The following is a 23,396-nucleotide window of genomic DNA, read 5'->3' as shown; positions in this document are numbered from 1 at the left end:
GATTTACTTCTGAATTATGTCACTAAATGATCAGCATTTCACCAGCTTTGACTTGGGATGTAGTTCAGGTTTGCTTACTGCAACTTAAAATCCTCATTTTTTTTCCAGCCTTTAATGTCAGTCTATACTACTTTTCAAATTTTTAATTATTTTTGTTTGGTTTGCTAAGTTATATGCTTTTTCCCTTATGGGGTTCAGAGAAAGGTCTCTCATGAATTGCTTGAAAGATGAAAGAACTGTTAGTGTAAACCTAGCTAGCAAAAGTGTTAGCAAAAAAGAATGGTACATAGGCCACTTGTTAACTACAAACCAAATTTTAGGAAAAAAAATGTAAGAATAGATCACACAAATACAGGGATGAACACAATATCAATTTTCAAGATGAACCTCTCTCTGTTTATAACCATAGTTCTCACAGAATGATAATGTACCTGAACTGTGTGATAATAATATAAAGGAACTTTTCTTAGCTGAAGGCTCACTGCCAATTCTTAATTCTGCTGTTCATTTCTCAACTAAACCCAGCAAGCTCAGCAAGCCCTGAATATTTGTCAAATAATACCCTTTCACAATGAGTTCCATCAGTTAATCGCATAACATGTCAAACACTATTTTTGTGTATCTCTCATAAATGTATCGCATCTCACTGAGTGACACTTTAATTCTGTCAAACAGAACAGAGTAGAATGGTTCAGCTCAAAAGGACCTACAACAACCACCTAGTGCAACTGCCAGTAAGCATAAGACAGTTGCCTCCTTTACAACTTGTAATATTTATATTTCTGTTATGTACCCTCTGACTCACCTGCCTGCCAATTTAAGTAATCCTAGTCCTTTTAATCTCTTCTTTTAACTGACGTAACTCTCCTTTGGCTGTATAATTTGTGCTGTGGGGACAGAGGGAGAGCAACATCCAGTGCTCCACTGACCAGAGCAGCTCTTGTGTTCCTCTCTGCAGAGAGTTAGAGGGTTGGGTGGGGGAAAGAAAAAAGAAAAAAAAAAGAAAATCCTCCTTATCACCAGTCATGAGGTGATTATGAACAGCTCTGGTTGTGAGTTCCCAGAATAACCAGAGATAATACCAACAGGACTGAGGGACTTCTGGTGCACAGAACACCAGAGCACCAGTTTTCACTCAAAACAAAAATTAAAAAGAGACAGGAAAATTACCAATTTGAAGGTGTTTCTCAGAGAACTATCACCTACCTGGAAGAGCATGTATGATTGTGTCTGTTCAACTGCCCATCCTCACCAGGATCCTATATACATAGTCAAAAGAAGGAGAGGTTTAGATCTTATTCTAAGCCCAAATAGGTAAATAGCTTCATTAACAAGTTCTTAAAGCAGGGATAAAGCTTGGTTGTTATGATTAGTAACTTGGTAGACTTGGAATTTTATTTTTGCTAGGCACAGTTTCAACAAGCGATAATGAACATCAGCCAAATAATTTTATCATGTATTTACAACACAGTTGTATAACTAATACGTCTTTTGCTAACTGTGGTCACTGCAGTACTAGGAAGTCATCTCAAGCAACAAAACAACAGCAGAAAACTCTGTCCACACTTTTTGCTCTGGGAGAGGCACAAACACCTGCCCCTAAAAGTAAGAGGTTGTTATATGACTATGTCAAAAGGAAGAGGAGTTCAGGTCAGTAATGCCAGGAGATAGAACAAATAAAATGAATATTTTAAGTAGTTTTTCAACACTTAGGCAATCATTATTATTATACCATTTACAAAAGCAATAACGCATTTAACTTCCATGCGGAGGTTGTATGGCATGATAAGTAGATGACAGATAAGTATGGCAGATTCTGACTTTTCCCTACTTAGCAGCATAAATTGCTGGTGCAATGTCTTAGAAAAACATACAAAGATGTCTCTTTCCAGGGAGCACCTGAAAATACTTATTTACCATAAAGTCCCTATATGACTATACAGTAGGAAGCCAGCTCTTGCTGAAATTTTACAGTTAGTCCTACCTAAGCAGGAAATGTTGCCAGCAAATCTACTTGTTAAATCTTGATATCTACAGGGCGTTTAAAAAAATGGACCCAGTTTCAAAGATATAGCGATTTCAAATTGGGTCCATCTTTTTGAAACACCCTGTAGTAACCACAATATGGTACAGAGTTTCTTCAGCCTCTCATTTTCAGTTCAAATTCCTTTGTCACTTATTTGACATTTCCTGTATTGAAATGCCACAAGTTTGGATTGAAAATTGTTCATCATCACTTGCTGAAGGAAGTCAAAGCTCAAAAGTCTCATGCTGATCTGGTCAGTATGTCTAACACTACAGAAACTATTTCTCAAATGCTATCCTCCTAACAGTCCAGACTTCTAACTTGAACAGTCGCTTTTAGAAATTTTCCTATTGAGATGCCAACGGGATTTTGTTTAATGTGAACTTAATTTTGCTTTTGTTTAAGACATTTCAAGGAAGCTGAGACGTGAAGCACTTTCCTCTAACCTTGGTAAGCCATAATAAAACAGAAAAAAGCCTCATGAGTGTTCAGGGTGTTCTCTTGAGAAAACTTAGTGCACATTAGGTATTGTTCTGCTCTATTTGGGGTTCTGTATGAATACTCTTCACCTGTTCTTCATTGTTTAGCTATCCATAAAAAACCTTTAGCACATTTTTTCTCTTATCTGTTAATCTGTATTCCCTAAAACCACGATTTAAATTTGCTTTGTGTGTCTTTCGCTGACCTCTGACTAGTGTAAAATCTTTTGAGAGGACATTAAATCCTACTCTTCTCCTATTGTATCTTGGCCAATGAAGCTCTGCTCCTAGAATTTCACTAAATATATACCTTTTTTATTTCAAAGCATCTTACATTCAAGAGAACAATTGTGTCAGATGAGATTCACAGACAAAATAATAAGAAACTCTGTGAAATTAAGTACCATTTAAAAAATAAAAAGTTTGCAAAAAATGTATTTTTATTTATATTCTAAACACTTAATAATAATTCCACAGTACTACTGAGAACCTCTTATTTTTCATTACTCCTGATGACCCGTGTGTGAGTTGGAAATCGAGAAAAAACTGCCTTGCCTTTTAAACGTGTGCTGTTGCTCACCTGGTTGTTAGTTCAAGTTTCAGATTAATTAGAGAAGTAATTTCCTGAAGTAGTCTTGAAAAATAGTCTTCCCTATAGGAAGACTTTCATTCTCTGTTTGGCGAGGGCAAACTGACTTGTAGGCAGTTCAAAGTGTTGTATTGAGTTAAGGTCTCAAGTTTCTTGCAAAACTGAATTCCTGAAGTCTGTTGTGTAGTGCATTAATAGAGTTTTAAAGTATTCTTTCTCACATATACCTCAACCTTGTACAACATGAGACATTGTAATAATGCACAACACAGGCAGTGAAACAGCTGCAGTCAGACACAGGATATGACTAAAAAGCAGCATTCAGGTAGAAATATGGCCACTCATTAATCTTTAATAAAAGTAATACAGACAAAGACTGCCTTGTTCCCTTATCCAAACATTCCTAAAGACAAAATCATCTAATTTCTATAAAAACGTTCCTCAGTGCAATGTCCATCTAAATTATTCAACAGACAGCTCAGTAAGTCCATTTCTTCAGAGAATATTAATAGCTTGAAAAAAAGAGGCAATAATCTAAAGAGACTCAGAAGTTTTACTGAAGTTACCACACAATTTCCTTCCAAACAGGCAACAAAAATGATATGAAATGAGACTTAAAATTATAGTAGCTGGGCAAAGTGAAAGGACAACTTGCAAACTGCAGGCAAGACGACACTGGTTCAGCTTGTCTGCTTCAGGTGTTTGCCAAAGAGAGAAATCCCTCCCTGAACTCTACTGATCAAATAGCTATTAACTATACAGGGAGCTTACAGCTGCTTACTTGAATGTGGATGACAGGAAACTCCTTTCACAGGATAAATCCCGCCCTGTGCATTGCTGTGAATGAGTCAAAGCAATGGTCTAGTTCAGCTTTGTGTTTGTCTTCTCCCCAAGAAAAATCATCAGGTGAAGTTGTAGGAGTTGTGGTGATTACTTTTATCAGCTTATCACTGTGGGATTCACCTGGCACATTGTTTTAAAGACATGGATTATTCTCAATTATATTTTGAGGATAAAATAAGCAAAAATGAGAGCTCCTAGAAGGTAAAGTCACAGAATCACAGGGTGCTAGGGATTGGAAGGGACCTCGAAAGACCACCTTGTCCAATTCCCCCGCCAGAGCAGGAACACCTAGGTGAGGTTACACATGTGTCCAGGTGGGTTTTGAATGTCTCCAGAGAAGGAGACTCTCCTCTTCTCCAAGCTAAAGAGACCCAGCTCCCTCAGCCTTTCCTCATAAGGAAGATGCTCCACTCCCTTAATCATCTTCGTAGCTCTGCACTGGACTCTCTCTAGCAGTTCCCTGTCCTTCTTGAACTGAGGGGCCCAGAAATGGACACAAGCTTCCAGATGTGTCCTCTCCAGGGCAGAGTAGAGGGGTAGGAGAACCTCTCTCGACCTGCTGTCCACTCCCCTTCTAATACACCCCAGGATGCCATTGACCTTCTTGGCCACAAGGGCACAGTGCTGGCTCATGGTCATCCTGCTGTCCACCAGGACCCCCAGGTCCCTTTCCCCTACACTGCTCTCTAACAGGTAAACATATACTGGAACCTGGGGTTGTTCCTGCCCAGATGCAAGACTCTGTACTTGCCCTTGTTATATTTCATTAAATATTTCCACGCCCAGCTCTCCAGCCTGCCCAGGACTCGCTGAATGGCAGCACAGCCTTTTGGCGTGTCAGCCACTCCTTCCAGTTTGGTGTCATCAGCAAACTTGCTGACAGTGCACTCTATTCCCTCATCCAAATCACTGATGAATATATTGGATAGTACTGGTCCCAGTACCGACCGTTGAGGCACTGCACTAGATACAGGCCTCCAACTGGACTCTGTCCCATTGACCGCAGCTCTCTGGTTTCTTTCCTTCGGGCAGTTCCCAGTCCACCTCACTACTCAGTCGCCCAGACCACACTTCCTCAGTTTAGCTGTCCGGATGCTGTGGGAGACTCTGTCAAATGCTTTAGTGAAATCAAGATAGACCACATCCACTGCTTTGCCATAATCTATCTACCTTGTTACGTCCTCATAAAAGGCTATGAGGTTGGTTAAGCGTGACTTCCCCTTGGTGAAGCCATGTTGACTGCCACTAATGACCCTCTTATCCTTGATATGCCTTGAGGTGGTGCCAAACACATGTTGTTCCATCACCTTTCCATGGATGGAGGTGAGGTTTATAGTTACCTGGGTCCTCCTTCTCGTCCTTTTTGAAGACTGGAGTGACATTTGCTTTCCTCCAGTCCTCAGGGACCTCGACTTGGCAAAGATGATGGGGAGTGGTCCAGCAATGACCTCAGCCAGCTCCCTCAGCACCCGCGGGTGCATCCCATCTGGACCCATGGATTTATGGATGTCCAGATTGCCTAATTGCTCCCTAACCCAGTCCTCATCAACCGAGGCAAACTTCTCCATTGTCCTGACTTCCTCTGGGGCTTCAGGGATACAGGGCTTCTCAGGACAGCTTCCGGCAGAGTACAGAGACAAAGAAGGCATTCAGTAACTTCGTCTTCTCTGTATCTTCTGTCACCACGGCACCCACCTCGTTTATCAGTGGGCCTACATTGCCTCTAGTGTTAGTTTTATCTGCCATGTATTTGAAGAAGCTCTTTCTGTTGTCCTTGACAACTCTAACAAGGTTTAATTTTAAGGAGGTCTTAGCTTTCCTAGCTGCCTCCCTACATCCTCTGTCAACAGCCTTATATTCTTCCCAAGTGTCCAGCCCCTCCTTCCATGATTTGTAAACTCTCCTCTTCCACATGAGCTGGCTCAGCAGTTCCTTGTTTAAACAAGTAGGTCTCCTGGTTCCCTTCCTCAACAGCCTGCATGTTGGGATGCTCTGATCTTGAGCTTGGTAGAAGCAGTCCTTGAATGCTAACAAACTATCTTGGGCCCCTTTACCTTCAAGCAGCCTTGACTATGGGATTTCCCCTAGCAATTGTTTGAAAAGGCCAAAGTTGGCCCTACTGAGGGCCAGGGCTGTGATTCTGCTTGATATCCTATTCCTACCACATGAGATCCTGAACTCCACCATTTCATTGTTGCTGCAACCAAGGCAGTCCTCAACCTTTACTGCTTCAACCATACCCTCCTTGTTAGTGAGGATGAGGTCCACAGTGCACCTCTCCTAGTCAGCTCCTCCACCCTTTGCATCAGGAAGTTATCATCAAGGCACTGGAGGAACCTCCTGGACTGCAGCTGGCTGGCTGAGTAGTCCTTCCACCAAACATCACAATAGTTAAAATCCCCACAACAACCAGGGACTGTGATTGTGAGGCTGCTCTCAGCTGTCTGTAGAAGGCTCCATCAACTTCCTCACCATGATCTGGTTGCCTGTAACAGACACCCACAACAGTATCACCCCTGACAGCCTGCCCCTTAATTTTCACCCACAGACTCTCAACTCGCTCCTCATCTGTCCCTGGACAGTACTCAACACATTGTAGTTGCTCTTTCACATAAAGAGCAACTCCACCACCTGGCCTGGCTGGCCTGTCTTTCCTGAGAAGGACATAGTCATCCATGACCACATTCCAGTCATGTGAGTTGTCCCACCATGTCTCTGTAATTGCCGCCAGGTCATAATCTCCTGACCGAACACAGGTTTCTAACTCCTCCTGCTTATTCCCCATGCTGTGCGCATTGGTGTACGGGCATTTCAGAGAGCAAGCTGACCATACTGATTTCACCCTAGGGAGGTGGAAGGCCTCGCAGTCTTCATCAATTCTAGAGCACTGCCCCACTGATGCAATCCCAGTTACAACCCCATCCCTCTTCAAATCTAGTTTAAAGCTCTCCAAACGAACCCTGACGATTCCTGTCCCAGCATCCTTTTGCCCCTGTGAGATAAGCCTTTCCCACATATCACTATATGGACTGGTGTCTTATAAAATCAGTCGTTATCAAAGAATCCAAAGACCTGCCTGTAGCACCAGTCTTGTAGCCAATTATTTATGGACTGAATTCTTCTATTCCATACCACATCAGCACCCGAAAATGGAAGGAGGGAAGAGAAAATCACTTATGCCCCAGACTCTTCCACCAACTGTCCCAAGGCCTTGAAATCTTTCTTCATTCACCTCAGACTGTGGGATGCAGCTTCCTCCCCACCTGTCTGGAAGATCAGCAGTGGGTAGTAGTCCATTGAGCACATCAGGTTGGGGAGTGCCCTGGTGATATAACTGATCTGGGCTCCAGGTAGACTACATACTTCCCTATGATGAGGGTCAACTCTACATATTGGGCCCTCCGTTCCTCTCAGAAGAGAATCGCCTACTACAGTTACCCTTCTTTCTCTCTTATCAGAGGCAGTCTTGAGGTATGGAGTCAATCACCTCTTCCTATGTGACCTTGTAGGTAGCCCTTGCACCACACTTCACCTACTTCTCCTTCAAGATCCAGGACCTCAAACCTATTATGGAGGGGCACCTGGGGAAGCAAAGCAGGTAGGGATTGGGATTGCCCACAATGCTGAACTGGAACTCACTTCCAATCCTCCTCATCTTTTCTGTCTTCTACTTCTGCCCAACAGTGACAGGGCAGGGGCTGTCCCAGGGAAGTCGTAAGTACTATCCCTTTCTCAAAATGTTCCTTCACCTCAGTTATTTCAAACAAGAGTTATTATTTGTTTCAAGCAGTTGTTATAGTAAACTTATATTTGAAGAGAGCCAAGCCCATTAGCATTTAAAAGAGGACTGAATATGTTAAGAGCAGTAAGTTAAGTCCTAGCTCAGAATACTGTGTATTGGGATCCATCAACTCCAGCTTCATTTCAACAGTGGCTTAGAGTAAAGAAACAAAATGTACTCTGTTGCCAAAGAGCACACACATTGAAACCATTACTGCATCAAAACTGACGACACAGCTTCCAGGTGAGGAGCTGTAACTTCCCAAAATACTTTTTAAAAGTTGCTTGTGGTTGTCTGACCACACCTCTTAGTGCTTTGTATCCACTATTCAGGACTTCCGCAACAGGACAGGAAAAATTCAACTTCTTAAAAAAGGTGCTATGCACTCACAAACATTTTCAGATCTGTCTGTGACCAGTTGACACAGTTGTAAAGGTGAGGACTCTACTCAATCCTGTAAATACATTTAATCTAAACATTAACTTAATGAAAAAAACTTCATGCATTCCTCATCCAAGCATGGATTTGAGCTGACTGGGAATTTCTGCTGAAGCAGTATTTTTCTCAAAAAGCACAACTAATCAAAATCAAAACTTTCACTAGAAAATAATGTCTTAAACAAAACTTCAACCTGAAATAGAGGCACAATATACTTTTTCATGAAGTGAGGAAAGTGGAGAGGAGATAGGAAAGAAAAGGAGCAGCAGCAGCAGCATCTTGATAGCTAGTGTACATCACCAGTGTAGGAAACCAAATTTCCAGCCTTCATTCAGCTTCACTTGGATGAAAGGTGTATCTCTTACATCTGATTTTTTTTTTCCTCCAGTGGGTAAACAACTTGAATTAAGTCTTTGATCCCACTTAAAACTCTCACACATGTGCAGAAAAAAAATAATACCAAATTCACTGACTGTTTGTCTATTTCAGGTATGGGAAATGGTAGAGCAAGGGATATAATCTTTTTTATATGTTTTCCTGGCTATGACCCTAACACACAAGCTACTGTCTACCCATCGGTGAGCTATTAGTGTCTTCTCTCTGCCTCTTTGCTCTTTCCTCCTCCCCCTTTCCAGTCCTAAGGAGTAAATAAACAAAAATGGAAAGATCTTTATTTTTCATCGATGTGAACTAGAAAATATTTGAACCTTGGGAAATTTAGATAGGAAAATTAATATACAATCCACAACCTGAGTAAAATTACTTTCAAAATCTATATACTAATATATACTAATACCTTTTGTAAAGTAAGCATTTTGCAATTGTTAACCATTATATTTTTCAGTGTTGGTCTCCTGTCTACTCAGCACAACCAAAATCACAGATAGGGATATAGGTCTGATAAGATCACTCCCTTGGAGTGCTTTTGGAGCTTTCCTATGACCTTTCTATTAAGTGCAATGGTTGGCATAAGGGGTCCAGTGCTTTCTATTGTGGAGTTTCATCCACAGAATATAGACATTAAAGTTTTCTTAAATTTCCTATCTTGTTATTTTTGGGGTACTTGGGGAGCCCAGAGCTCTTGTACCTCCCCTTCCTCAGCTGTTATCTCTATCTTTTTTGTTAGGTAGGAAAGCTTTAATAATTGCTGTTTTGTGTGCATTTATTAGTGTCTAAGGCAAGATGTTTTATGACATTTTTCCTCCCTGGCAGGAGGATTCAGCACAAAGCAGGACTGCTAATGAATTTAGATTGAGCAATGGTGCCCAGATTTCTTGTCTAGAGGGCATGTTCTTGTGCTTCAGCCAGGGAGCACATCTGTACCCCACACTGCAACACTGAGCAGAGGGATACACTCCATATTACTAGAAGAGGTAGAGCTCATCACACCATGAATTGAGCTGCTTCTTATTCAGAGCCATCTTGATTGTGTTTAATGCCTTTTACACTGTGTTGGCATGCATATGGTGGATATTCCTACAATGAGTGCTTAGGACAATATTCTAGAGGTGTACTTAAAACTCTGGATTCTTGCTCTGTTTTCTGTGATGTCAATTGTTTTGTCTTTTCAGCCAAAGATCTTACGAGATGCAATCAAGCATTCCTTCCCTTAAACGATGGTCTTTTCTGTTGAAAAGATATTTCCTTGAATATTTGCCCTCATCATACTCTGAAAATCAGTATATTTGGGCTGTCTGAAGGAGCAGGGAAGTTGTCAAATACAAGCCCTACTGCTATGTGACATTATTAAATCGAGCTATCATTTCTTTGTTCAGTTACTTTTTTGGGAAATATTTATGCAGTGAATTTGAGCAGACATTAGACAATTTCTCTAATATGGTAGATCATCATGCACAGGACTATTCATTTAAAGTTAAATGCTAGCAATATCAAGATAGGCTTCCTGTGAAAAGTGAAATAAAGGTCTTCAACCGCTAAATGTCTGAGCACTCTGCAGTACTCACAAACACAACCACAAACAATTGGGTAGACAAACGTGTTGGTTTTCTCATGAGGCATTGTTTGGAAGGCAAAATTAACCTACAGCAGTGCACGCTATTTTAGTTTGTGAAGCAGCAGCCTTGAGAAAATAAAAATGTTTTCAGAATGTAGCCTGTACATTTCCTCAGCAACATGAGACCTTATAAACTAATTTCACTGTTTTTTTCACATGAAGTAGTCACATCACAATGAAGGTTGTTCTGCTTTGATGCTATCTCATGGCCTGGCACCTGAGAAGGCTAAAAAAATTCTCAATCTTTCAGGTTGCTGTTGTTGACCTTAAATTTTTATCACACAGAACACATCTATCCAAAAGTTCAAATCACTGACAGAATGACAAAGTCTTTTTGGCCCCTACTATAAAAACACTGAAAAGCCTCACAGGCTACCTTCAGAAAGACCAGAACAATTTCTTTCCTGCCTCCACAACACAATTTTGCCTATTTTTCATCCTTCCCTCGTTGCATACACTTTATGTATGCAGATGCATTTTCCCCTAGGAAAGAGAAGTGTGGTAGTATATGGATAAAAGTTTTTCAGTGCCTGATGACATTAAATGGATCAAATGAAACAGAAGTTCAGGAGTCCATCAAGAGACAAAATTTATTTACGTTTTGGATTATGTATTCAAATGGATAGATGTTGTAATTATTTGTCCTACTAAGAAAAGGAAATGCATATGAGGGATACACAAAACACTGCCTCACTATAAATTAAACTTATACTCTTCCAAATGAGACCTGCTACTACACACAGTAAAATCAGTTTTACTTAAATTTCAGTGAATAACAGGGCATTATTTTGAAATTGCGCTGCCTAACCAAGAAGTCTTTGGTGCTACTGAAGAAATTGCATACCATCATAATACTACAGTACTGTATTGCCAAAACAAATAGTAATAATTCACATACTGGAAAGTCTTGGAAATATTTGTAGGTTGAAGATATATCTGGAAAATATTCTCCTGATCTGATATTTATAACAGCCATAAAATCTCTTCTCAAAGCCTTGAGTGACCAGAGCAATGTAGGAAAGAGAGGTCTTGCATATCTGGACTATCACTTTAAAATAGAGAGCACCTTAGAATATATTTGTTACATAGTCTAAAGCATAGTTATTCAACCTTTTTTCTTTTTTTTCTTTTATTTTCCTTTTTTTTTTTTTCCCTCTCATATTTGAGACCACAACGTTTGTCTTCAAAGTTATTTTTCTTCTACCTGACTGGTTTAATTTTGTTAGCAATATTGTGGATGTAGTCATAAACATCTAGTTTTATTTTAGCACAAAATAAACCTAATTTGGAAAAAAGTCCCTGTAGTATCTCTATAGTGTATTAGTCACCCTATCCTTTACAGATTAAGCTCTTTGGCATTATAGGAGAAATCATCTGCTACATACTGGCATCAAGCAAAAGCAGATTCATAAACTCTGCCCTTAATCTCTCTTTCAGTTTTCTTCCAATTAGAACCAATCTTTTGCTGATACTCTAATTAATAATTACACACTAAAATATTAGGCATTACAGCAGAAATCATCTGTTATATTCTTGTACAAAGCAAAACTAGGTTTGTAAGCCCTTGCCCTTAATCTTTCTTCCAATTTTCTTCCATTTGAAAACACTCTTTCCCCAATACTCTAATTAATGCAAATGATATTCATGATTAGTTAGTATTATGCTAATCTGAGCCCCAAATTTACCTAAATCTACATGGTGTTGTCTGAGTACCAGATTGCTTTAGGTTTCTAAGTAAAATTACATTAGCCTGCCAGCTGTACAAAATGCCATGATAGAGTAGAAATCCAAGCAAATCATCAAGATTACATTAGTTTTGTTTCTTAATGAACAACTGTTTGCATTAGGGATTACAGACAAATTATTATTTTCCTCTCTCTACCCAGGCAGCCAGGCATCTGTTGAGAAGTTTCGTTTTTTTTCCTGACTGTCCCTAAATAGATTGAGGAGAGCTAAGGCAGGGACACAGGTCTAATATTTCATGTAACTGAATTTTTTCCATTACAAAGCAATCACCACTCTGGGGCCCACTGCTAACCTCAAATTTCTCTCTTCCACTTCTGTCTGGAATGCAGAAGAAACCTGAGTGGTTTTTTTTAAAGAGGTATCAGTCACCCAGCTTCACTTCTCCTCCTACAGGAGCAGATTACGTACCTTAGAGCCATACCTGTTTGCTGTTACACTTCAAGCCAATTTCCAGAACCATGCTGTTGCAGTTCTTGCTGCTCTGATATAAACACCATGCCACCAAAAAGCATCGTGTGTGGAATAAAGAGCCATCGGGCTTACGCTTCATAGTCGGTATCAACACCACAGGCAGGGAAACTGAGCTATGCAAAGTTGGGCGATAATGAACATGGTACCACCAAGACTGCTAATCTTTAAAGTGTAACGACGAAGCACTACTTTGTGTCCATAGGCAATTTAGCAACCTGTTCAAGTTTGTCCCTGTTCTGTGTCAAACTGTTGTAACACGCTTGTTATTATGTTCTGCTTGATTTAATTATGTTCCTGTATACAGGTTAACTCATTCTTCCGTGCACTAATCTCATCTCCAGAACTCACACTGTGACAGCTCATTATTGTTGGCAAAAATGTAGGGCGCTGATAGGAAAAGAAAGGCTCTGATACATTCATCATTGTGTATCAAGACCTCCCGATTACAAGATACAAGTAACAAGTTAATTGTGGATCAATCTGCAGAGTGCAGGGCAGTAAAGGGTAGTAAATCACCGTCCGTGTCTTGAATGATAACACCAAGGAGCAGCAAAATAATTCGTGAAAAATTCTTTCCTTGTGTCAAACCCTGTGCTAACATTACAGCTCACTCTTGGCCTATCCTGAGCATCAGATGTATACAAACATGCACCAAAGGGCACTGCCACTGTTATGGAATTTATTAAGAAATCCTAGCTGAATAACCTACAGAACACAACCTGCCTTTCAGTTCCTTCAAATGGTTGGTTTAAATAGTTTTAATTAGTTTCAGGAAAAACATATGACGTAAAAAACAAAAACAAAACCACAAACAAACACAAAAACCTGACGTATCTTTTCTATTTATAGTCATTACTCCATATTCCAGATTTTCTTCCGTACTCTTTCAAGTTTCTTATTGCAAGCTACTGCAGAAAAAGACCACTCTATATGCTGACAAAATGAAATAAATATAAAATATCTGTATATGGAGTCTACAACAAATGTCACTAAGGCTATCATGTTAAAAAACTCATTTGAGGGTTTAAGAAAAGTCTGGGTGACTTCCAAAATGCTTTGGAAAAAAATATTTATTTGGATAGCCTTGTCTGAAACAGGTGATCTGCAGTTCTGTCTTCACTGAGTCTTGTTAAGTGTAGCAATTTAAATTAGAACAAGATAAAATCAGGCCTTTTACTTGGAAAGCTGCTTAAGAGCTAGTACAGATGAGTGTTTTCCTGTCCATGCTTGTCACATTTGGTACTTCTATAGGGACACATTCGTGTTGTTGACAATATATACAGAAAACGTAAATAATCACTAAAATCCGTCAAGGAGGGGACAATCTTCACATTAGATACCAGGAAATGTCTACAAATCAGTATCTTTTGAGATATAGAAATTTACAAACACCAGCCATTACACCATGTAAATAAAATTATTCACTACAAGAATGTTTCAGAGTTTAAAAACCCATACAATTTCTGCTATGGTAGGAGACATTGATAAGGCAATTAGATAGACTGAAAATCTGAATGGCTACATGCTGCTCAGTGTAGACATTCTGTCAATTAATAATAAATCAGTTTGGTTATTGATTTGTGAAAGAACACTAAAAATTTATTATAATCTGCTCTAGCACTTGTCAGTGAGGCACCTTGAGATATTTCTATAATAGCAGCACAATGGAAAAACACATCTGAATGAAGTTGTCTGAAGATCACTGTACCACATTAATTTCACCATTAACACATTCACTTCGTTTTAATGTAAGTTTTTGCACTGATTATTTGGGCAGCATTATTAACCATAACATAATTTACCTGAGCAAAAATAAAAGCGCTACTTCACCCTTCTCTGCTAACAAATACTCCTTACCTAGGGTGGTCTCAGCCTTAGTTGAAGCTCATAGTTTTTTCCCCTCTGGAATAATGTCCTGGTTCATAACTGGTTTGGTTGAAAAGAGCAGATTTTTAAGACAAATCACTACATGAAATTGGAGCCAGATGCATCATTGGTAGGATTAAAGTGAAAAGTACATTGGTGTCATGGTGCTGTTAATGGGAATCAACTGAAATGGCTACTGAAGATTTTCATAATGATTCAAATGATGTTACTCCAGGTGAACCTGCTTTAGCAGGTGGGTAGGACAACATCTCAAGAGGCCTCTTCCAACCCCAACCATTCTGTGATTCTGTGAAAGGGCTGAGTTCAGATTCTACCTCATCAGCCCTCACCTGCCACTCAAACTTGCTAATTATCCGTAGCAAGGACAGAAAATTCATGGGTTTCAGGACTGTGCTATATCCCTGTAGAGAGGCAGTTCAAGCCCAGGTGTAAAGTGGAAGCCAGTGCTGTTGCTGCTGTACCTGCCATGGGTGCTGGATGGATAGATGTCAGCAACTGAGAAATCCTTGACTTGCAAGTACATGTATAGGAACAATGTTGTGGCTGGGAAGCTGAGGCAGTAAGCTCTGCTTGAGAAACATGAACATGTCTGCAGAAATGTTCTGATAGATGAAAACCTCATCAGCCCTACAGAGTGGTGCAATAAATCTCAGTGGTTTCTGAAACCATGTTAACTTTTACTTTGAGGTGGCACAATGATGTCTTCATAATTGCAATCAGCATAGTTATTTCCAGTGAAAGACTCTTGTAGAATATCCTTTTGTGCTTAGTTAACAGGTAAATGTAAAGGTTTTATAAAAGCAGAGCTCCTCAAAACCTGAAAAACTTATTTAAAACAAACAAACATGAGTCTGCAAGAGCAAATGGAATACGACTAGTTTAAAAGAACAACTTGGCAGTGCCACAATATGAAGACAAAGGATTTCAAATCCTAAACCATGTCAGTTTAAAAGCCCAGTATTAAAGGATTCAGTTTGATCCTTTATTTATTTTTAAGGGGAGCTTATTTACTATAACATTGTATCTTAAGACCAATAGGTTTTGGTAACATTTTTCTCTTATAGATCGCTTGGCCTAAACGGAAGACCACATAACTATATTGGATCAAATTTACTACATGGAAGAAATCAGAAATGTTTATTATACAGAAGAAATCAAAACCCTTATGTCACATTTTCTTGAGCATTTGGGAAATTTACATGTGGTCTAACCTCTCTCTGCAAAGTCTTTCTTTGAATTACAAATAATTCAGTTCACTTCCACAGGAAGGTAATATTCTACCTACATAGAAAATCTCCCCTATCAGTATTTGATACCTTTGAGAAACTGACATTTGACATTGACAATTTGAGACTTGATATTTGACATTGAACCCCTGCTTAACAAAATACATGCTAGTGCCAGGGCAGAACTTCGGTGTTTACATGACATTGCAAGGTACAAGATCTGTTAAAATATTTGATTATGTGTTTTTGTTTAGAATACTGAATAGCTGTAGTAAAAATTTTAAGATAGTTAATGGTATCACTGGATAGTGCAGAGCAGTAAAGCTTTTAGTAGCAGTTGATAAAGAAGACAAAAATTACTTCCTAATTATATTGGATTTACAGGTTTGAAAAAATTGATTTTGTTCTCAATGCAATTTTTATTTCTTTATACTGTCTTTATCATGATGTTGTCATCTGAAACACACTATGTCAACCATGTCTAATATCTAGCTGTCTCTTATTTCTAGCAAGTACTAATAGAGTGACTTTCTGATTTTTTTTTTTTTCACTAGCAACTTCTATTTCAAAATTAAATTGGAAAAAAATTGCAGAAACCTTCACCCATCTGTCTTTTTTTTTCTTTTAGGTCTTCCATTTCTTTACTAAAGTTGCTTTCTTCAATATTTTAAACCTAGTATCTTACACTAGGAACTTGAAAATGTATCTTAAAGAGTAAAAAAGTTTCTAGTTCTGATAGAATTTTCAGTCTATCAATATCAGGGTGTAGAAAACTCAGCCTTCTCATCTCAGAATTTTGACTCAGCTATCATCATATAACATCAAAGACCAATTATCAAAAATTCCAGCTAGGAAACTACATTTTTGTATAGTGACAAAGAAACCAGGTATCTGGAAAAAAAAAAAAAAAAGGAAAGCAAAAGAACAGACTGATGACTTCAGGATAGAAAAAGCAACTTTATTATGAGTTGTGTAAGATTTCTGTAGGTCCTGCAGAGGATTCACTTACAGGAAGGTGCCATAGCTTTCTTTGTACATGCATTTCTTCAACCATAGTATATGTTCAGCTGAGTTACAAAGGAAAACTGTTCTTGAACACGTACATAAAACATCAATGTTAACTACATCTTGAATACTGCAGTTGTATAAATTAGGAACACGTTGTACAAAGTACAACTGCATTTTACATGCTTTAGAATTAAACAGCTGCTTTTTCCTGATTTCAGTGCCTTAAGCCAACACAGTGCAAATATATTGAGACATGCAGCCACATGCACACATACACACAAACTTATTTTTATTATGTTGTTGATGTACAGACAAAAGGAGAGCAGACAAAAGGAGGCATTGTCAGACTCTCAGTGTGGAGCTCTTGCCAGATACAAGTATGAAACACAAGTAGAAAAATCGTTTTGCTCAGAAGGCACTGTAACTGCTAAACAGTTCACAGTAGCAAATCTAACTGGAAGTACATAGCTAACATGCAAAGGACTGAAAGTGAAAAGACACAGAGGAATTTGAGAAATATGTGCTTGTGCATAAGCACAAATATCTTTTTCTTGGTTAAAAGTATGCATTTAAAAAAATTGTCAGTGAAGAGCTACCAAAAATGAACAACAGCACCTTCATTCTATCCAAGTGTATGTTGTTAGCTTTTAAATTCCCTGCTACTTACAGATTTTTTCTTGATGAAGGAAGATTATTCCCCTGTTTCATAATAAAAACCATTAAACAGTAGAAATGAATGTGTATTCAAGTTTTATAGTTCTCCAGACAGATTTTTCTCATTTTAAACAATCTAATTCAGAGACATACTAATTATATATAGTATCTGAGATGGATATTTATTATAGACTGAAATGTAAATGTTCTGGGGAAAAAAATTGAAAAGAAATACTTATAGTGTCTCATGAGCATATATAGCATGTCTTTAAAAAGAAAAAAAAAAAAGAAAGATGTATTTTGGCTAATGACTCAGCATAATCATTACATAATTCATAAAGGATCTTGTAGTAAGTTATGTACACTATTTATATTTTTGCGTAAATAAGGAAAACTGAAAAATGGCTTACAAATATAACATTGAGCTAACCCTTTCTCTTACTCACTCCTCTCCCTGAAATTTATAGAATTAAGATATTTTGGTTTGGGTCCATGTATAAGCACGGCATGTACAATATGTCCACGGTTATACTGACATTTGTTTCTAAATCATTTAATTAAAAGTCATTATTGAGAACAAAGGATTCATTAACAATCTGTACATCTGAACAACTGATGGAGTTGTTGTGTTATGAATATAATTTTAATCCAAATTCAAAAACTGCACAGATGTGCTGCTGCAAAATATTGACATACTGCAACTCCCTTGGAATGTGATTAACATTTGTGTTAAACCAAAAAGTACATTAAAATCTGGCTTTACTAATAGATTTAGTATTGGAATAATTCTTTTAATGCTCGAATATAGCATTTAAATTGTTACCTCCATTTGGGACTATATGCCCTCGTAATACAGCCTTAATACTATGTGAAATCTCTCTTTTAAAAATATTTATTTCACAAAATGAAAATATAGAGTAGAATAGAAAAGTGATCAACCCTGTACTGACAAACCTTTTTTCCAAGATTTTGTTATGAAGTTTTTGATCATAAGACCAAATCATTAAGCAAAATGAAATGCGCAGTATTTGGAACAAATTAGAACTTCCTAGTTGTCTCTGGATTGTTCCTAACACAAATCTGTCATTTCCCAAGAGTTTTGAATAGACAGAGTATTTTTCATTCTCTTTCTTTACTGCACATACATGTATCCATGGGTATAAAAATAGATCTTTGAGATTAGGAAGAAGATATATATATATATTTTTTTAGAATATATATTTACACTCTATAGATTTGCACACAAATTATTCAGACTTTGGTACAGATTTAAAAAAATAACTTTGAGTAGGGGCCTCAGGTGTAAATACCTGGAAACCTTCCCTCGCAAAACAAACAGACAAACAAACAAAAACTACCAAAAAAGTCCGAACAACCACAAACAAAACAAACACCAGCAACCTAATAACAATGCCACAAAGTTTTGTAAATAACTGCTTAGATTAAAATTTTTAAATCTGTAAAGTATGAATTTTTAAATCGATAAAGTCAATCACAAACCATCATATGACTGTAATCCCAAATTAGCCCTTTGCCATTAATAAAGAGACAGTAAAAATATCTACTGTTTCTATGGCTATCATCCTCTCAATCACCCTCATTATCATTCCTCCTCACTTTATAAATGAAGATTTTTCAACAAAAAATTTCTAGAATATTTGCCAGCTGTACTGAACAGTGCTTGATATATAGGTTCTGTGTCTTAACAGAAAGTTATTTCCCTCATCACAAAGTTAAATGCAAAAATAATAAGATAATGTGCAACTAAAATGGTCACATTACAGTCATCTAAAAGACTGAGATAATAATCAGTTAACAAGTTTTCATATATTGACTGTTATTTAATATATAACAAATTTACTTTCATTTGCACTTGGTTGTTTATTGCATTCTTAGTAAAACTTTTACCCTCTTGTGTTTTAGTAAACATATCCATATTCAAGAGAACATAAATAGAGAGTGTGTAATTTCTGGTTTGGTTTGTTGTGGGGTTTTTTTTCCCTATCAAATGAGTTTGCTATTGTTGTAGCTAAGTAAAAGAACCTGAATGGAATAAACAGTAAGATAGGAAACAGTAGAGTAGTACTACAATACCACAGGTGGATAACACAGACTTCACTTACTAAACAGTCATTCCACTTAATTTAAACAGAAAGATGGACTGTTGTTTTCCAGGTGATATTTTCAACGTAGTTACTTAATAAACAAACAAACAGATAGACAGACGGATAGATAGATAGATAGATAGATAGATAGATAGATAGATAGATAACTAAATAAATAAATAAATAAAGAGGGAAAAGCAATTATTTTAGGAATATTTAAACTAAATTTGATGCTGAACATCTGTGCTGCAAAATAAAATAGCTTAGTTATAATGAAAAAAAAAAGCCAGATTTTGTAATGATGCCTGTTATAACAGTGTTTGTTACTGAACTTTTTATAATTATAAGTAACCATCTTAACAAACTGTTTCCTGTTCCCCACAAGGCATTTGCAATTCAATGTTTATAATCATTCAGGAAAAGCAAAAGCAGAAAAATAAAGAAGTTTGCCTTTCTTGATTTTTTCACTCAGAAGTCTTAACATTTTACTTATATTGCATATTCCTGATAGGAATTTACCATGAATAATTGCACAATAAACTCTTTAGTTATATTTTACACACTGTGGTATTGAAACATAAGTTACTTCCCCTTCTTTGAGAGAAAACAATTCACATTGTACATGGGTTTACCTTAAATTCTACAACTGCAACTTTATAAATTAGAAATATAATGCAAAATAGAATGCACAGCTAAAATATATTTTAATTTTCACCTATACTTAACAATCAAGTGTTTGTAAACTCCCTTTCCAAAGTGTGCATGAAATACACACTTATGACAGTGAACATTTACATTACCTATATTTCACAGATTACAGTTCAGGATAAAATACTGCATGCAGTGAAAGTATTGATTTTCTTTTCCCTTTGGAAGCAATGCCAGCTTACTGAAAGCTATCCTCAGAGAAACATTTATTAAATGTAAGACATACTCCTCAAAACCTAAACAAAACAAACTTTCGTACATGCACTATTAAAAAATCTGCTATGCAAACATTTTGTAGTGCCCATGTCTAAGCATTTGCCAGCCAATTTAACAGCTCTTTTCAATAATGCACACACAAATAAAAAGTCTGGTTAAAGATATAGACATGAATCTAAACATAATAGCAGAAAACACCTTTTCGTCATTTACTTTCCTTCTCTGCTCTTTATAAAGTAAAACATGAAAGTTCATACCGCAGTAGTTCAACAACTAGCAAAGACAGAAAAACTCTCCTTCCCTGTATTCAAAACATACAGAAACAATCACAAGTAGCAAACACAGTTTAAATTAAATACTCCCTTTAGGTATGATACCCTCATTGAAGGCACATATCAACATCCACCTTTGGAAAGATAATGAAGTCCTTGCAAAGCAGTGTAGGAAGGCAGTTATAATCAGAAATCTGCCTTCTGTCCAGGCACTGGGACGTGCTCTCCACTGGTGCTCCTCAGACCCACTGCCCAAGAATAAAGTGCCTATTGTCTCAGCACTGTACTAATTGTGAAAAAGCAGCCCATGCAGTAAGCATAATGATTATCCAGAAAAACAAGCAAAGGCAATCAATAAAGGAATGAAAAGGGTAAAAATACACAATCAGACAGAGCAAACCAAGAATGAAATTAATATTCATAATGGAATGCTAGCCAGCAGAAGGTCTCTTTCATGGCACGGCTATTGCATACAAGAGACTATTGTCCACACGCAACAAAAATCAGTATACGGAGAAAACTTCGTGTAGCCCTGCTGAGGAGAAAAGCTTTTCTTTCCCAAAGCACTTGATCCTGGCCCCAACGTTTTGATTAAACGAAGTTCTGTGCTCCTTTGCCTGGCAACATTAAAAAGTTGTCTCAGGGTCCACCCTTCACTGAGCTCTGTAAGTTTTTTTTTTTCCACCTCCCCGCTTCCATTTGCAGCTGTATAAATATGAACAAAAAAGCCGTGCTCGTCCAAACAAAGAAAAATTGGTCTGAATATGCATAGCCTCATTAACTAAATTTAATTATGACAAGCGGCATATTAATCAGTAGTTGCTCCAGTTACTGCATTCATTGGAAGGGAGGAGGACTCCAAATTAAGGGGAAGCGTGGTGGACAATCGCATACTGATTAGGAGGCTGCTCACAACATGATACAATACACTTTCTAAATAATTATTCAGAGGAAACAGAATAAAGAGGCAGATTGCTCTATTTTTAAGACCAACTCAAGAACAATTAGTCAAGAGGACGATGACAAGGCTGCTTTCTTTTTTCCCGTGACTGCTTCCATTTCCACTTTCTCACACCATCTAGCCTGGCAAGCACTGCAAAATTTGCATTTCATGGTGGTGTGGGGGGGAAATAGAGGAAGAGAGAGAGAGGAAGAAGCAGAAAAAGAAGAAAGAAAAATCCCATGCTGTCCTTGATGCTGTGTTAAAAAGAAGGCCCATGCCACTGCAACAGAAGAGAAACCCTATCTATCTGACTATGATGTTTAGCAGCTCTGCCGCCACTGAGCTGGAGCTGGAAACTTTGCACACTCTGAACTTTGCAACACCTGCATTGCAAAAGTGAAGGAGGAGTTCAGAAAGGGAGGAGAAAAAAAAAAAAGCTTCCAGGGAGAGAAAAAAAAGTTATCACACCAACTTACCATCCACCAGGTCCTGGCTGACATGTCATAGCATAGCTGCCATTTTATGGAGCTGTCCGATGCTTTCCCTGCCATTACGCTGTCAGCAACCTTCATCAGATGCAGCTCAATGGAAGATAAGACACCTAATCAAGAAAACATCAGCAGTGGCTTGCAGGGCTACATGTAGGCCAATCCTTATCACACTGCATCATGGGAAAAGCTCCTTTATTAGCAAGAACTCCAACCTCACTGATATAAAGACAAGGATCAGGTTTTTTTCCTCCTTTTTTTTTTTCTTTCTTTTTGTCTGAAGGGATTGGTGAAACTAGTCAGTGTTCTTTGTGTATCATGTGTACACCAGTTTAGTATCTCGCAAGTGGGCGGCTAGCTGCATTGCTGGGCTATGCAGACTTAAGTTTATTTGCATTCTTCTCAGTTGTACATTGTTTGACATGGTTCATGGTGAGCTCCGAGTGAAAGAGAGGAGGGGAAAGAAACTGCTCTGAATCTCCTCTAACAAGGACAGATTCGTTTCTCTGACATGGTGGGGGCACAGTTCAGGTGTCACGAGCACATGCATGTGTGTACACACACCTACACACTCTTGCATGCAAACACACACACATGCACGCACGCACAGGTGGGGAACACACAGGTAGCGGCTGCAGCTGGATGCAGCAGGGGTTGCCAAAGGCTACAAACACTGTTCTCGCACTGGACATGTGGAAACAGTTTAACTCTTTGCAATCAGCCTCTAACAAGGAATAGGAAGGCTGGTTAAGTCAGCAAGAGGAATGGTGAGGGGGCACGGTTAGGATCTCAGTGTCACACATTTTTCTCCCCTCCCTTCCCACACATGCTCATGATCTCTTCTGCTCTGGGTGATCTAACCGGGAAAGCGGAGGCGAGGGGTTGGGGAACTGTTTCAATCACTGCTTCCTCCTGCCCCACAGCTACAGGTCCTCTGCCTGTTGTACCTACTGCCAGCAGGGAGAGGAGGCATTCCTCCCACAAGGTTTTCCATGCAAGGGTTTTTCCCTAATGGAAAATTTGTGATTCCCTGAAGGAAGTGCTGGCTTAGAAGAAGAAATAATTCTGACTTTATTTAAGCTGTGGAAAAGTTCATATATAAGCACACAGAGCAAATCAATAAACCCTGGCTCACATTAAAGAGGATATAAAGAAAGAACAGAATTTGCTAGTCCTGGCTGAAATGATCAACATGAGTTTTATTGCTGCATTGCAGATTCTATTAATGTATGTGCTTTAGCGACAAGTTGTTCCTCAGCAAAAAAAAACCTTCCATATTTAGGAAACTGTCTTTCTAAAAATATCACATTGAATTAATCACTATAAACAAGAAAATACTTCACACATCTCTATACCAATTGTGTTTTCAGCTAATGGTCTCCTACATTTTGCTCTGTGTTATATAATTGAAAACTCTTTCCAATTGACAGGTTCGTTATGCCTATTTGCTATGAGCCATAAGTAAGAATCCAGGACTACAGGCATATGGAGGTACTACAGTA

General features: G+C 38.2%; 1 protein-coding gene across 11 annotated transcripts in view; it reads right to left on the bottom strand.

Moving 5' to 3' along the window:
• Positions 1 to 22,000, bottom strand: part of NFIB (nuclear factor I B) — a 279,066-nt gene extending 257,066 nt beyond the window's left edge. For all 11 annotated transcript variants that reach the window (XM_071802714.1, XM_071802715.1, XM_071802722.1 and 8 more), the window contains exon 1: positions 21,883 to 22,000. In XM_071802714.1, coding sequence (XP_071658815.1) covers positions 21,883 to 21,978 — 96 coding nt within the window. In that variant the 5' untranslated portion in view covers positions 21,979 to 22,000. The remainder of the gene's footprint in view (positions 1 to 21,882) is intronic.
• Positions 22,001 to 23,396: the final 1,396 nt, after the last annotated feature.

The sequence above is a fragment of the Patagioenas fasciata genome, chromosome Z (genome assembly GCF_037038585.1).
Source record: "Patagioenas fasciata isolate bPatFas1 chromosome Z, bPatFas1.hap1, whole genome shotgun sequence".
Lineage (NCBI taxonomy): Eukaryota > Metazoa > Chordata > Aves > Columbiformes > Columbidae > Patagioenas > Patagioenas fasciata.
Note: the sequence above shows the minus strand (reverse complement) of the source record. Positions and strands in the feature narration are given on the sequence as shown.